Consider the following 17,186-nt stretch of genomic DNA (forward strand, 5'->3'; position numbering starts at 1 on the left):
TTCTTAATTTTTGGATTTCCACTATCCCTATCACAATCCTATTTTGTGGAGGTAAATATGGCCTAACAAGTGAGAAAAAAAAATGTCCTGCCTTGATTATTTTGGTCAAATCCCAACCAATGTACAGCAATGGCCCACTTGTGCCAGGAAAGCACAGGGAGCCAGGTCCAATTCCAGATGAGACAGGAACCCAGCTGGGTCCAATTCCAGATAGACAGGAACCCAACTGGGACAGTGGTGGGGAGAGGGGATAGCGGAGTCACTACAGGTACCTTAAATCCTCAATAGCTCAAAACTCAGCCCCCCCGCCTCGTTTTCTCTTTTGATAAAACTCACATATGTGTGGGACAGCCAAGAGGGCAGCAAAAGCAAAAATTAAAACATGGCACCTGCCTTATTTTACACCTCCGGGTTTTCTTGAAAGTATAAACTGTAAGGGGAAAACGAGGGAGAAAGGACCTATAGGTTAAGACTGAAGAAACCAACCAACCAAATGCTTTACAAGAACCTGTTTGATTTTAATAAACCAACTGTTTAAAAAACTAGGTGTAAGATAGAATTTGAACACACCAGATATTGGACAACATCAAAGAATGCTGTTAAATGTTTTGATGTGAATACGGTATTGGATCTCCAACAAAAAGCCCTTGTCTTTTAGAAATGGATAACACTCTGAACCACTGACAGATGAAATGACATGATATCTGGGGGCCTCAGAGTCATCCTGGAGGTGGGGGAGGAGGGTAGAGTTCTGAATCAAACAGCCCCAGTCACCGTGGGAGAGGAAGGATACGTGTTGCTGATTCTCTCTTCTTTCCACTGCTGCAGTTTGAAGAGTCTCCTGGCTACCACACACCACCTTCCCAAGCGGGACCCGACTGAAATTCGCGCCTCGGCTCCAGCCTGTGCCCACGAGCCCAGCTCTGGCCATGGAGAGCTCTAGCCATCTCTCCAGCCTGCCAAGTTCATAGCACAATTCCCTCTGCCTGAGATGCCCTTCATCCCCTAGGATGTGAGCAGAAAGACCAGATCATGGGGATTCAAGTTCAGGATCTTCCAGTTACAGCCTGGGTGGACTTAAGCCAGTCAGTCAACCTTTCTGAGCCTTCACTGCTTCACATATCAATGCTAGATTTTACTGTACCCACCTCACTTGTTATTTTAACCTACTTAGGACAGTTTCTGGTCATGATAAATCCTGGATAAATACCAGCTACAATTAGCATTTAGCTGCTATTATTCTCCAACTAGCAAAATGTCACTCATTTTTCAGGACCCAGCTTAAACCCCACCTCCTCTGAAATACCATCCCCATTACCAGCGTTATGTGTGACCTTCAACACCCATGACCTTCAATACTACCATAGCCCTGTGTGAGACGCCACACAAAGACAGGCTATAAGATTTATGGACCTGGTGCTTTGTCCTGGACCTCGGAGCTGGTTCTCCATTAGCCTGTGTTTCCCACCACGCTGGGGGCTCAGAAGGGAAAGGCTGGGTCCCACGTGGCCCCAGGCAGAGCTCAAGGGCCAGCCCTCCTTCTGAGGTTAGACAGTCAACAAAATGCTTGCTCAATTACTTGCCTACTGACTGAACAAAAAATGCATTTCCTGCTATCTAAGAAATGAACATTCTAGCAAGACACGTTTTTTTCTCTTACCTCTAAGTTATCACCTAATTTAGGTGAATTACTAGCAAAAACCTGGAAGACACCTGGATTTTAACCTTTCAGCATGACTTTGAGAGGACTCAAAGACACTTCTGAAATAATAGCTTCCCCTAGATATCCCACTGGCCTCCGTTTTATAGGTCACTAAAAAGCACTGAACCAGTCACTGGGGACTTTGAGACCACCTCCCCCTGGCAGCCATCAGGGTGAACCTAAACACTGTTAAGTGTGCAAGCCGAGAGCCCCAGTGATTTCCAAAGAGGAAAGTGGCGGTTATTACCAGCCAGCCTTCTGACCACCACTGATGGCTTTTTGCAGGCAATTAACAAAGCTCGCACTTCCCGGGCACTCGCCCATCACAGAGGAGCTGAGCGATCCCCGCCTCCTCGGCTCCAGAGGCAGAACCCCCTGGGTTTACTACCCTGGAATTCCTGTAAGCACAAGTGGCGGAATGCAGGCAGATCCTCAGCAGCAAGCACATCAAACGCCAAGGTGGGGTGGGGCACCATCTCCCCAGCCTGTGTGCACCCCGCAGCCTGAGGTGCAAGCATCCCTCAGCTTCTTGGGTACAGTGACCTTTCTGGGATTACTCCTAGTGTGAAGAACAAGTGACGGAAGTCCACAGGCGGCCTAAGGACGGCTGGCCCTTGTCGCTGTCACCGTGCAGTGTGGTGCGGGCCTCCTTGGAAGGCTCGCCCGTATTATTTTGGAGTTTACACATGCAGGTCCCCACCCCTCCTCCTGGCAGGAACCACTCCTTTTCTCCCCGGCGGGCCCTACTCTTTCCTCCGCATCCTTCACTCCTTCCACAGGACCACGAAACACAGTATGCTCAATAAATACCACAGAGGGGCTGGGGAGATAGCTCAGTCAGTAGAGTGCTTGCCTTGTAAGCACAAGGCCCTGGGTTCGATCCCCAGCACCCAAAAAAATAAATAAATAAATACCACAGAAATGATTTTACCTCCCCAGCCACTGGGCCCACTTCAAGCACAAAACCAGAGGTTTCACATGCTGACGTGGGAATAAGGAAGAAATTGTGAGGTTTTAACCTAGAAAGTTTGACCCACAAACTTCCTCACACTCAAGCTCACTTCTACAGTGAAGGCTGCTCCCGAGGCTCCGTCGAGAAATAGATCCTCACCACGCCTTCCAGACTCCAGCCAGATGAAGGGGCCAGACCCAAAGGCGCAGGGCAAGAACAGACTGGCATAGTGCTCCGGGAGCACGCGGGGAAAACCCCCCACCGCTCACGGACAAGGACACCAAGGCCAGAGGCCACAGGGAGACCTGTGATCAGATTCAGGACTAGAACCCAGATCTCTAGGTCTCAGCCCAAACCTGGGATCTCCCCTGGCTTTACCCCACATCAAGGAGGAAGCAGAGGGGGCCTGGTGCACAGCAGGAGCACAGTAATGTCATCTGGAAAGCAGAAGCCAGGTTTGGGGAGGCCTAGCCTCAGCTCCCTTGAGGTCAGACAGGGCCCTAGTAGGCCAGGGACTGACTATTCAAGAGAACAAAGCCTAGAGGTGCCAGGAGCCTGGGAGGAAAGCTGCCCCTTCCTGACCTCAACAACACACAAGCCTGTGCACAGGGGCAACTAAGGGGGAACTTGGAGCCAGGGAGGCTTGAGTTTGGGGCTGGCTCTGTCTCCTTCCCCATGTGCCCCAGGACAAGTTAGTTAATAGGGCCGAGTCCACCTACAAAACTGGGACAATAAAGGTCGCCTCTGAGGCTGAGGACAGACGCAGGGACAGCAGCTAATTAAGATATCCACATCTGGGGCTGGGGAGATAGCTCAGTCGGTAGAGTGCTTGCCTTATAAGCACAGGCCCTGGGTTTGATCCCCAGCACTGCAAAAAAAAAGAAAAAAAGATGCCCACATCCTGGAGGCTGGAACCCATGCTCTGCCTTGGTCTTCCATCTCCTGAAAGTGTCTAGGACGGGTCATAACCACTACTGACAAGGGGCACTTGAAGAACAAATGCATGATAAACCAAATACTAAATGGTGGCCTTAAAGACAGTGGAATTCACTAGACGGCACCTTCCTATGTTCATATATAAATACACGACCAGTGTAACTCCACATCAAGTACAATCACAAAAATGGGAAGTTATACTCCATGTATGTATGATATGTCAAAATACATTCTACCATCATATATAACCAAAAAGAACCAATAGAAATTTTTATTTTTTTTTTATTTTTTATTATTTTGAGATGGTAGTCTTTTACTTTAAAATGGAACTAGGCAGAAGATTCTCCAAGGTGATTTGGTTCACATGCATGCAGTATGCCCTAATGGAAGTAACAGTTTTAGACACTTTTATCACCTCATGAAAAAGCAAATGCCAGGTATACAGAACAAGTATATTAACATATAGGCAACAATTATATACATCAATTGGATCCCTGGTAAACTGAAAGCAGTTTTAAAAAATATTCCCCAGCATCCTTTTAAGACAACTTCCAGGATACCCAAGAATAGGAAGCCACCACATTAAAATAAACTAAGATATGAAAAATAAAAAGGGCCACAACCTTTATTTAAAAGTATGGAAAGGTAGTAAAATATGTACAGGTGGCACATGGAGCCAAGCTTATTTGCAGATACAGTATTCCCACTCATGTCTACAAGTTACACCTTTGCCACAGCCTTGGCTAAATCTTGAACTAGTGCAAAATTCAGCTGTGCAAGAGTGCTGATCTTTGCATGATTAGATGTGTTATACTTGTGGAAAAAAAATTTTTTAAATGGTGGCTTTCCTACAGGAAGGCAGTCATATTTTAAACAAATTCCATTTTCATCCCATTCCACATAGAAATCACTACGAAAACATAAACAGAGCCATCTGACATCCAAGATGGTCTCTCCACTGCCATGGTGGCCACTGTCAAGGCCTCCCTGGTCCCTGCCCCACCCCATGCTGTCAGAGCCACACACAAAGGCAGAGGAACTCACCAAGCAGAGCGTTGTGGCCGTTGTCATCCGGCAAGAACCGCTTGTCAACCGCACACACCAGGAGGTGGTCCTGCAGGCTGGGGGACTTGGCGCCCACGAGGAGGAAGCCTGCAGGGACGTCGATGGGCTCACTGGAAATGGAGACGAGGCGCAGGTCCTTCCCGGCCTGGCAGAACCCTGGAGAGTGGATGAGGCTCACACACTGCTCAGGACACCCAAGACCAGGGTCTCAGGGGCAAAGTGGGAACCCTCAAGGGTCTTCTCAGGAACAGCCCTCCCCTCTGGGCTAGGGTTCACAATAAATTAGCTCTGAGGCCAGAATGAAGATTGTGGCTGTTCATGACGCTGATCGCCTTCATTATTTGTCTACCAGGTGTCACCATACAATGCACGTTAACATGAAAATGAAGCTCAGCAGGAAAAAATTCAAGCAAATAATGACGAAATAAGATGGAGACAAGATGAAGTCCTAAGCAGCTGAGAGTAACTGACTGTCTTCCACGCTGAGCTGGGCGGGGTGACGGACCGGACAGCGCCCAGGATGAAATGAGATCTGGGCTCCCCAGCTTCTGTTGGAGGGAACCCGGAGTCTGGACGCAGGAGGGCTCAGGACCATAGAGAGACTCTGCCTCTGTCTCTTTCAGAGCTTTTGTATTTCAGAACCTTAAAATATATTTCCTATTCAAACTCTAAGTTTCCAAAACTATCGGGACAAAAGGGAAGAAGAGGGAAGCAGCTGGGACTGATCCAGTCACGGCCTTCCGGGTCTTGCTCTGGATGAGGACACCCAGCCAACCTCCTGCTGCTGTCACAGCCACCAGACAAAGCTTGAGAGCCAAGGCTGGCCTTCCCGCAGACTCTGCAGCAGTTAAAAAGGCTCGGGGCTTTCCCGCCAACATGGCCAACACTGCGTCTCCTCCAGGAGGGGAGCCAGGCTGTGCCCGAGCCAGGGAGGCTCCCTCCTCCACATGGAAGGTATCCCTACCTTCTGGAGGGAAGCCGGCGATGGTGGCCACAGGACTCACTAGGGGACTCTGTGAAGACCACTCCAATGACCCCTGGAGGGTTCACCATCGTCTCATGTCACTCAGGGAATACCAGAAGTCCTAACGCATGAACAGCCAGTGTACCGACCTGCCCACTCCCGGAGCAGCCTTGCAGAGAGACCAGTCCTGTCCCTGTCAGCCATCATGCTCGGGGTCAAGTCCAGGCCCCCAGTGGGGTCCATGGGGCCGCTACAACCAGGTCTGGTCACTTCTCCAAGCCCAGCCCCACCACACCTCAGGCTACAGACTGCGGTTCCCTGGGTGGACCTGTCGCACCCTCTGAGTTCTGTACACACCGTCTCATCTGGAAGTTCCCAGCCTCCCCGCCTCATCAGTCTCCTGCTCAACCCTACTAATCTTCCAAAACCCAGAGGAAGGACTGCCTCCTCCAGGGAGAGAGAATTGTCCGACAGCGCGTGGCAGAGCCGGAAGAGGGCACCAAGCCTCTCCGGATGCGAGCGCAAGCCCTTGCCCCGGCCTGAGATGCCACCCTCCCAGCATCTGCTGGCCTCAGGTCTGCAGTCCCAAGATGGGAAGAGGACTGCTGATTTCACAGGGTTCCGAAGGCAACATTTACCCACTGTTCAACAGTGACGTGCTCACAGACATGAAAGATAATTCCTACTGATCGATTCTGAGTCAAGTATGCTGGGCACGCAGGCCTGAGCAGCAAATGTATTCTAGTCTTCAAAAAACCAACACAGAAAAATGAACTGTAGGGTCCCCAGCCATCGTCAAAGTGGAGGCTGTCTGGAGAGGCTGAGGGGCTATGAGCCGACTTATCGTGCTCCACCCAGGTTGACGGAGCACAGCTCACAGGGCACAGAGGACCCCATGGCCTGGCACGGCCCCGCTGCAGGTTCTGGGCTGTGGCCCCCGGAGCCTTCCGGGGGAGGCAGAGCCTTACCATCCGTAGTGCAGCAGCCTTCGGGTGCAGGGGGCAGCTGGTAGGGATTGGGGGGACCGTTGGGTTCTGGTCCTCCTTCCCCCTCTTCCTCTTCTTCCTCATTGTCCACGCGGCTGCCACCTGGATAGGGAAAGAAGATCAATGATTCGTAAGGCAGTGACTTCCCTGGGGCCTTTCATGGACCAGGAGCCTCAGGATCACATCATTACAGGGCGTGTGGGACTGATCCCCAGGAGTGCCACCCGTCACCTAGTGCACTCAGCCGTCTGGCAACCTCGGAAATCACCAGACCTTACCAACACTCTGGGAGCCAGGCCAGGCCATCCCTCACTGGCAGGAAAAGCCAAGGCTCCCTCGAGATGGGCGTCCCCATTCCCCGTCAGGCCGAAAACAGACATAAGTCTCCAAGCCCCGCCCAGGGCTTCAAGTTCAAGTTCGCTCCTCTTCCACCTGCCACAGCTGTGTGCATCTGCACACATGCTTGGCTTTAATACGTAGACAATTGCTTGACGAGGACTGAGCCCCAAGCCGATACACAGTAGGCAGTCCAAAACTAACTAACGTGTGGGGGCACCTTCATGGAACATGTAGGCCATTTTACAAGTATGGACACTGAGGCTCAGGAGCTCCAATGATGGCCCAGTGCTGCTCAAGAGCTAAGCAGCACCGCCTGGGGGGTCCCTGTGGCACCCGATGCTCAAGCTGGTGTTCTTACTGCTAAACTGCAGGCTTAGTTCAGAAGACAGAAGCAAAAGTAGCGTGAGCTGCCTTCACGTGGCATGAAGGAGCTTCACCAGGGGAAGAATGCACGTGCACTGTTCTAGAAACTCGTTGTATACATATGCAGGAAAATAGGCATTCCAGAACATTCCAGAAGAAGACCGGCAGGCTGTGGCTTTAGGAGACTCTTTAATCTTTAAGTAAAATAGTACTTCTGGGGGAACACAGCAGAGCCCAGAACTGGCCTTGGAAATGTCACCTCTCTGGCGTGCGAGGCAGCACTGCAGAGAGACCGGCTTCTCCCCGCCTCCAGAGCTCTGCCAGGCAGGCCCTCTGTACTCACTCACCTCCGCACCCCAGGCACCCAGCAAAATGCCCCGTGCAGACCCCGCTCCCCAAGGATGCACGGTCACTTCTCACCAGTCAATGAATTTTCAAGCCTTTGAAGTTTATCCTTCTGACCTCTTTCACTGAGACATTTTGGGCAAAAACTGTTCTCAACATGTCTATTCTTCAGTGCCATGAACAGACATCAGACGGATTTCTTCGTGGAGGAGGGTCATTATGAACATCTTTAAAGACCCCAAGGTACCATTTCCTCTCCTTTCCTCTGTCTCCTCTTTTACTGCTGTTTCTTTGTCGCCATGTCTCCCCTTACTTGGCTCTAACACCCTCCATCCATCCAGGGGTTTTAGGCTAACTATGACATCAGGTACAGCAGAAAGAGATTGGACTGGGAACCTGGGAACTTAAGTCTCAGTACTTGGGTCACTGCTGCCTGTGTGGCCACAGGACAGCTAACTTAACCTCTCTGTGCATCAGATCCTGCATCTTTAAAATGCGTCATGGTGGCCTACAGAAGGCTCCAGCCTTGGTTTGGCCACTACCAAATATAATCTCACAGTGGGGCCATTTTAAAGCTGCCTACGGGTCAAGAGGCAGAAGAAACCAAACATTTTATGCAGATGGAAGCTGTGACCTCGGGAAGATCTCAGCAGCAAAGGCAGCAAGAATTCCCAGTGCCTCAGTCCCTCCCAGGACAGAGGACAGAGGTGGAGGGAAGTCTGTACAAAGGGTAACCCAGGAAGAGCCAGAGGAGCGGGAAGAAATCCAGACCCAGGCTCAGTCCCTGCATGAGCGGCTGGCACAGAGGCTGCCTGTGATGTGAAGCTGTCTCTGAGCCAGCTCTTCAGAGACTCAGGGGCTGATGGAGCCCCCAACCCCCAGGGTGGAAGGGGAGGAAGACCCCAGGAGCCTGAATCCAGCTCCCCAAAGGCAACACGGAGGGCGTGGCCTGCCTAGGAATGGCTGCTAGGCTGAAAGCAGGAATTCAGCCTCAGAAAAAGTGGGAGGAGGGTCTTAAGCCTGGAGTCAAAGAAACAGCTCCAAATCCCATCAGTGAGGAAGCAGGATTATAGGTCAAAGGTCTCTCCCTCAGACGTTCGGGGGCCTTTGATGGGATCCTCCGCAGCCACAGTGCGACCCCAGCCCAGCAGACTGACCAAACCTGACGTGTTGACTGAGGGTTCCTGGCAGATGCCCTCTAAAGTGGCTTCAGACAAAACCAATGGGGCTGGGGGCTTAGGATGGCGATCATAAAACACAGGAACTCTATGGCGCCCGGACTCCGGGAGCAGGAGGCCAGTTCACGCGAATGTTTACCTTCAATTCCATTTCATGGCATTCCAAGCAGGAGGGACGGCGTACTCACCTGCACCGTGTTTCACTAATAAGTACTCATCCCAGGATGCTGGGTGGCGTCTGTTTGGTTAGTCTTTCTTTTTAAAAAGTGGATCATGTGTCAAAGGGTTTTCCCCTAGAAGGAGATGGTGGGTAGGAGCCCTAATCCAAAGTGATAAGGCTCCTGCTAAATCACCCTCACAAATAGATAAATGTTAACAGATCCTAGGGTGTTGAGCACAGCAGCACCGGGTCATAAAACTCATCTGTAATGCTATTGTCTGAGGAAGGTCAGCAATAAGAAAAGCGAGCCTGATGGAGAGACGGACAGACAAAACAAGATAGGGCACGCCGGCCGGTCTGTGCCAAGGCTTACGATGGGAAGCCGGGCGGGAGCCAGGGGCCTGGTTGATGGTGACACTGAGCTGCAACCCCTCGGCTCCACTCCAGCTCTGGAAAGACATGGTGTAGGCAGGTTTTCATACCAACGTGGAGGCTGAGCGAGGAAACACCTCCACTTGGCCCCAGGGGAACAAAAATGTGTGAGCCTCAAGGCTGAGCCTGGGGGCTGGCGCTGGGGCTCAGTGGCACAGCACTTGCCTCGCTCGGCGAGGTCCTGGGGTCCATCCCCAGCACTGCAAGCAGGAGAGAGAAGCTGTCCCCGGAAAGTGCCACATGCTGACCAGAAATAGGGCATCTGGAGTCAGGAAATCTCTAAACAAGATGAAAAGCCAACAGGGATCCCCACTGGCCCTCTGCTCCTCTCTCCACGTGAGCGGCCCCATGGGAAGGTGATGTGCTGACTCTCTGTCCCCTTTCCATTTCAGAGCTGGGGCACTCCTAAATGTCAGCAAGCCCATCTTCCTTCTCAGATCAAGGGACTCAATACTTCAGGAGGTAAACGCACTCTAGATTCAAATGTCCTAATTATCATTGTTACTGCCATTATTAATTTAACATCAGCACCAAAGCTTTGCACTACTCTAAGTCGTTAAGGATGACCGCGTGATACCTATTTCACAGAGGTCTTTGAGATGGCCAAAAACAGTCTGTAGAATGATCTCTAGAGAGTTTTCCACAGTGTTGCAGTAATATTTCCTATGCCAGAAAATGTTGGTACTCTCTGCATGAATAGCAGAGAATTTATGGTTTTTTTCTAATTCATAGTTTGAAACTGTGAATCCAAGGTTTTCCTAGACACAGCTCCAGCTAGGGCCTTAGCTGTGGCATTTGCAAGGTTCATTTACTGAGCACGTTTTTAAACGGTGACCCAGGAAGCAGTTATGGGACCTCACACAAGCTCTGCGCAGGGCCCTTCGAGATGAGCACCTGATGCCTCATTCTTCAGTGCTACCTCCCCACCCACTGTCCCCACGCCCACGCGTCTCTCACCCAACACAAACTCACACACACCAAGTCCAACCCAGCACAAGACCTACCACACTGCAGGCTTTCTGGTTCGATTTGTTGATTAACTTCTACTTTAATCCATCGTCCCTGCACCTCAGTAGCTAGGTGAGGTTTGCGGGCAACACCAGGTCACAGCCAGAAACCCAGAGGGCACTTCTATCCCAGCCGCTGCCTCATGCTATGGGTTGCTGCAGGGTTACTGTTCACGTGAAAACACACAACCATAAAAACACAACCGTTTTACCCTCTGGAGAGCTAAGCAAACCTTAAAGTCACCCCGGGCCTGAAGATATTTATTTACTTACTTATTTATTATTGGCACATCATAAATTTGTAAACATCTCTTCGTGGTTTTTAAGTTTCTAGCAGGCTCTCGTGCCTGCTGTAACAAAGAGAAGCTACCTAGACTCTCGGGCAAACACACAGCCATGAATCACAGGACAAGAAGAAAAATAACACCTCAGAGAGGGTCAAGTGCAGCCTAAAACCCTCCACTCGTCAAAGCAAAAATGTCAGACCTGCTAAGAGAATGAACATGGCCATCCAGCGCAGCCCAGCACAGCCCTCTTCCCCTCCCCTAGCAATCCAACCAACCACTCTGTCCCTGCGCCTTGAAGCTGAAGCGGATTTCAGTTTCAGCCAGGCAAGAACCTGCGCGCGATCTCCTTTGACTCGTTCTCAGCACCGGGATCGCAGGGCAGAAGTGGGGCTTCACCCTCCGTCGCCAATACTAGCAGCACAGAAGAAGCCCGCGGGAGAGGAGGGAGGCGCATCTCCTACCTTCCAGGGAGGACAGCTGCTGCTCGGCCTCCAGGTAGAGCTGGGAGAAGACGGGCCGCGGCACCAGGTTGTTGGAGCGCAGGGAGGCCTCGATGGAGTTGTGCAAGACCTCCTCGAACCGCGTCGCCTTCAGCTGGCCAGCGTAGGAGTTGCCCATCTTCAAAAGAGAGGACAGGGTGGAGTCTTTGGTTTAGAATGGCATTTCAGTTTTGGTGAGAAAGCTGACTCCACACACGACACCAGGGCAGGTGACCAGGCAGCCGCCAGGAGGGGAGGGCCCCGTGGCCTCTGCTCAGCAAAGACCTGAGAGGGCGGCTCCCCCAGCTGCATCCACTGCCGGCAATTACAGGAAGTTATATAAGTAATAGCTTTCTCCAATTTAGCACTCGCAGAGTCTGGCACCTTAGAATGTTCCACCAGAAATTGCCTCTTAGCCATCCCCACTTTCCCCAGAGAAGAGATCCTGCCCTGTGAGTCCCGGGACAAATGACATTTCCTTCTCCATGACCCTTGAGCACTTTTGCATAGGTGACCCCGACCTCACATCTTAGGGTGACAGGAGCCAGCCCCCACCTTCTCCCGAGGTGGGCTAGTCGATGTTCCATCAGCCGTTTTGAGTACAAGCCTGAGTATTTGTGTTCTTCCTTTAAAACGTGTTTTAGTTTAGGAGATGTTTCCATGATACAAGTCATACAGAATTACATCCGGAAAACCTAGAAGACCTCAAAAGAGGGGAAGGAAATCACTGATATCTCCATCTCCCAAAACGACCGCTCGGATTTTTTTCTGTAGCAGTTTAAATGAAATAAAATTCACACACCAAAGTGCACACTCAGGGGTCTTTAGTAAATTTTCAATGTCGCACAAGAATCGCACAATTTTAGAATATTTTATCACCCCGGAAAGACACCCCCTGGCTGCCACTCCCCAGCCCCTCCAGCCCTACACAACAAGGAGTGGTGTTCTGGAGCCGCATCAAAAACGGCACCCGCTGGGGTTTCCAGGCCCGGTGGCCACTCAGCGTGAGTCAGGACCGCACTCCCCGGGGGTCTCTGTGGTGGTTTGTTATTTTGCTTTGCTCTGGGTTTTTTACGGTGCCGCATGGAACCCAGGGCCTGGAACGGGCTAGACCAACGCTCCACCACTAAGCTGCACCTCAGCCCTCAGCTGCCAGGTTTCAGTGCATTTTTACAGACTTCATTCTCCTCAGAGCCTGGGGCGGGAGGGATGGGGCCACGTTCAGAGTTACAATCCTGCTATGCCACAGTTTATCACTCTCTCTCACCTGACGCGAACATTTCCCTTGACCCGCTTCTAAGTGCCTTCAAAGCAATTTTAATGCCTGCATAAAACCCATTGAGCGGAAGTGCTGATATTTGTTCAGACATTTCTCTCCGATGATATATGCAGTTAAATTTCTATTTTCAAGCCTTCCCAAGAATAGGCAATTAAACGACGATACCCTTCTAATGGCATTTATTGTCTATTTCATTAAATTCAAACTTTATTTATACTCCTCTGTTTCCTTGGGTTCAATTGTATGCACTTTTTGCAGGCTCTTTGAAACCCTTTCCCTATCACACCTTACTCTTCCTCTTACCCCCTGGCAGGGGCGGCCTTCCGGACACAGCTGCTCCCCCACGCAGCGCTTCTGCCCCAGCACATGCGGTTAGTATGGCGTGCTCATTTTTTCCCAGTTTATGATCTCCTTTTTGGTTCCCTCCCTCTTTGATCCAATGGTTATCTGACAGTGAGTGGGTATTTTTGTTTGTTTTTGGTCCCAGGGATTGAACCCAGGGGCGCTTAACCACTGAGCCACAGCAGGGTCTAGCTAAGTTGCTCAGGGTCTCCCTAAGAAGTGGAGACTGGTTTTGAACTTGTGATTCTCCTGCCTCTGCCTCTGAAGTCCTGGGATTACAGGAGTGTGACACCACACCCAGCTTTGGGTGTTTAAGTTTCAAATAGTCAGACTTTGGGGGGGGCGGTTAGGTGTGTCAGTTTTATATAATTTATTTCTCATTTTTATTGGGTTATAATCAAGACTGTAACTTGATTATAGTAACTCCACTTTTTAAAACTTATTAACAGGATCCTTTTTAACCAATACCTGATGGAGCTTTACAAATAGAGACAACAGATATTTGAAAAGAAATGTATTCATTCTCTTCATGGGACAAAGGGAGACTTGTGAGCTTCTCAAGTACAGCCCTGCGTATTTCCTGTCCTCTGTACTCTTCGCTCTTAAAGTAGCGTTTGACTTGCTAAATTGTGCAGGGTGCCTGGGCGCAGCCCACAGCGCGTGCCAGCCAGGAGGCTGCTTCCAGCCAGGCAAAGTCTCACTGGTCACATTAACTCAGGAGCAGCAATAAATCCCCCTTTCCCTTGTTCCGTCGGAGGCAGAGCTGTCTCAAGATCTCACCCAGGGTGCCCCAAGGAGCCCGGCTCCCCTCCTGCGGGGGAAGGGAACAGGAGGGGTCATGCTGATTTTCTCTCTATTGTAAGGAGTTCGGCCTCTCCTCTCCCAAATAACAGCCAACGGAAACCATTAACCACTTCCTGCTTGGGGCAATAATTCCTGCCACAGGGCCCCTCGGCCAGCTCCGCTTACAGCCCAGCCGGGAAATGAGCTGTTGGGAGGATTGCTCCAGGAATTGGCCCGACAAAGAGCAAGTGCTCCTGAGCCAGAGGTCAGCGCTGCGACCAGTGGCCCCAGTAGAAGCTGCTGTGGCCCCTCCGCCATTTCCTTGACCTGTTACATACTTGAAGACATTGGTGAGGGGCCCCTGGCCACACTGGGGGACACTTGCATGATGCTCAGTTCAGTTAATATCACAAAAGTCTCATCCTTGTCTGAAAGGCACCAGGCACACAGGCTTCTCCTGGGACCCTCGCCACAGAGGCTGGAATCAGGGCCCTGGCTCAAAGCACCCGGTCATGGCTCCAGAGCTGATTGCCAAGGTCCTGAAGGCTTGCCTGGCAGTGACTGGCACCCGGAGCCCAGGAGACTCCACGCCTAAAGCTCACCAGTGCCCACGGCAAACAGGTAGGGAGGGGAAGAGAGCAGAGCAGGGGCCTTGTCCAGTCACCAAGCTCAGGCTCTGGCAGCCTCCCTGCAGCCGCGGGACATCTCACCAGGCAGGCCCAGACCTGGAGGCACTCGCCTGGAGGAACCTTATGAAGGAAACGAGGGAGGGCGGGGTGCACAAAGCAAAGCAGGACAACAGCAGAGGACAGCTTTCACCTTCAGAAGGACGGAGTCCCAGCTCACACCAGGAGCACGGCATTAGTGCCCCGAGTGAACAGTGGCTGAGGAAATGCACACCCCTCCCTAGGGAAGTCCTGACGACAGGGACTCCCTGGTGCATAGGAGCAGAGGAGCACGGAGGCAGCAGTAACTGCCGGCCCTGTTTGTTGATCCCCACGGGACCACACCAAGGGGCCTGCCGCAACCCCTCCCCGGCTCCCCGGGCATCACTCTGTCTCCTGGACAGGACTTGACCACGAGGCCACACCTGGCAGGTGAGGAAGGGCTGGGCCAGAGCAGGCCTGAGGTAGAAGCACACCTGGCTCCCGTCTGGCTAGAATCCCACACTCCACTCTTCCAAAGAGCCTCCTCAGGGCCAAACCCTGAACTCCCTGCAGGCGACCCTGCAGGAAGGCGGACAAGGGCTGATCTTCCGGGTCACCCAGCCCTCCATGAGCCGCCCCAGGACTTCCTCCACCCCGGCCTGGCCATCTGAGCAGGACCTGCTCCTCCTGGCCGGGCACAGGGTGATCTTCAACTGCAGGATCAGAGCCCTGCTCAGCAGAGACCAAGGCCCAGAAGTCTGGCGCAAGCCACGCGCTTTTCTCCTGGCCTCAGTGTTCTTGGGTGCAAATGGGCACTTAGAGGCAGACTGGTTGTCATGGAGACGAGGCAGCGTGTGAAAATGCCTGGCATCGATGAGTAGCTGAGTCCAGGCTCTCTCTTGAGAAAATAAGAATTTCAGATCCCAAGTGACAAGTGACAAAAGTGCCAGGCGTGTTAGTGCTACAACGAGAGGGGCAGGAAGTCAGTGAGGTCTCGAGCCATCAAAGGAGGCCGGCACTGGGAGCAGACCAGTAACGATGAGGAGGACACTTTATGGAAAACTGTGAGAACCGCAGTTGGGAAAGGGACCGGGGAGCCCAAGGGAACAGACACACTCCAGGAAACGGAGCAAGGTCCCTGAGCAGCAGAAGAGGCATATAGGAGGGCACAGGGACAGGGTCAGGAAAAGACACCCCAGGGTGAAAATCAGACATTGCTTTTCACAGACAACACACAGCTCTGAGTTGCAGAGCCAGCCATGTGTGGTGACAACGGTCCTGCTGCTGGAAGTCCACCTGACATCGGTGTTTGGAGTAAAGAATTTGTTTGATTTTAAGAGTGAGGCATGATGGGAGGCTGAGGCAGGAGGATCATGAGTTCAAATCCAGCCTCAGCAAAAGCAAGGCCCTAAGCAACTCAGGTTAGACCCTGTCTCTAAATAAAATGCAAAAAATGGCTGGGGATGTGGCTCAGAGGGTAAGCAACCCTGGGTTCAATCCCTGCTACCCTCCTGCCAAAAAAAAAATAGAGGCATGAAAAGTTGCTTGAAAACTCCATGTTCTGGAAGCAGCTGGGTGACTGACAGGCCTCACAGGAAGTGACCAGATGTGGGTCTTTCCCACCAAATCAACCTCAACTACAGCCCTGTGTAAACTCAAATCCCAGAGTCCATGCTTCACCTCCACCAGCCCTCTGGACCCCACTAGCACCTGCGGACTCGACCAGATGTGGCAGGCTGGTCCAGGTAGAGTCAAGTCACAAAGATGACCTGTCTTCCCATGCTCTGGATGGTTGGGACATCAGACCCAAGCCGTCCTCTTCCCAAGTCACGAAATTGTAAATCAAAATATTTAGGTTGCCTTGGAGGAAGACAGAATGATCCGAGGTGGGGACAGAGGAAGGAAAGGAGACTTTGGTTAAAAGGGACAGATCTGGGCGTTCTCTCCACTCCCTCCAAAACTGCCCGGAAAGGACAGTGCAGGAAAACAGAAATAAACACACTAAGACAAAGAGTCCAGAGAGAAAATAACCATAGATGAATAGACCAGCAAACTTTAGAGGTTGCAAAGCAAGCTGCGAGGCCAGGCTTTTAGAGGCCAGGCTTTGAGTGAGTGAGAACCAAGGCCCAGCCCTCCCGAGAGGTCCCCAGCCAAACCCACAACCCAAGCCAGAGCTGGCTCGGAAGTCCAGGCCACAGGGGAAAGAAAGCTGGGGTTGGAGAACAGAGGGCCCTCCCTCCCCCAGCGCCCCAACCCTCCTGCAGAAGCCTGGAGGTTTTCTCAGGATAAACTAAACCAAAGAGAATCTGGACAGAGATGGCAGACGAGATGCAGGATGGAAACGGGAAGCAGCTCAAAGTCCACACCCTGAATGATGGAAGGTCCTCCTCCCGTTCCCGTTCCCAAAAGCTCAGTCGGGTTTCTGGACGGGCAGAGACAGGACCCTGGAAATACCCACAATGTAGCAGATCCCCAGCTTCGCAGGCCCCAGAGTACAGCCTAAAGCCACTTTCTGTGCTTGACTCTTAAAAACACACGGACATCAGACCGGGGACTTCACAAAGGCTTTTGATAAAAATCTTTTTTTCTTTTTTAGCTGTAGATGTACACGGTACCTTTATTTTATTTATCTATATGGGTACCAAGGATCGAACCCAGTACCTCACACATGCTAGGCAAGCACTCTACCACTGAGTCACAACCCCAGCCCTGATAAAATCTTTTGACATAAAAGGTACAGACCAAAAAGAACAAAGAGATAAAAGAGATTTTTTTTTAAAAAAAGGCAAAGGAAACAAATCCACCACAATTAACCCTCTCAGAGGGATGCTATATCTGCCAAACAAGAACAGAAACCTGTAATCCATAAACATTCCGGAAACCAGAATTAGCTCTTAAGAACTGCTTAAATGCCAGACACTTAAATTTTAGGAGAAAAAT

The 17,186-nt window shown here is 51.4% G+C and overlaps 1 protein-coding gene across 1 annotated transcript in view; it reads right to left on the bottom strand.

Moving 5' to 3' along the window:
• Greb1 (growth regulating estrogen receptor binding 1) overlaps positions 1-17,186 on the bottom strand; it is a 129,640-nt gene that overhangs the window by 52,716 nt on the left and 59,738 nt on the right. Inside the window, 3 exon segments of the mRNA XM_047522798.1 lie at positions 4,635-4,811; positions 6,588-6,707; positions 11,178-11,334. Of these exon segments, the coding sequence (XP_047378754.1) occupies positions 4,635-4,811; positions 6,588-6,707; positions 11,178-11,334 (454 nt within the window).

This window comes from Sciurus carolinensis, chromosome 13 (genome assembly GCF_902686445.1).
Source record: "Sciurus carolinensis chromosome 13, mSciCar1.2, whole genome shotgun sequence".
NCBI lineage: Eukaryota > Metazoa > Chordata > Mammalia > Rodentia > Sciuridae > Sciurus > Sciurus carolinensis.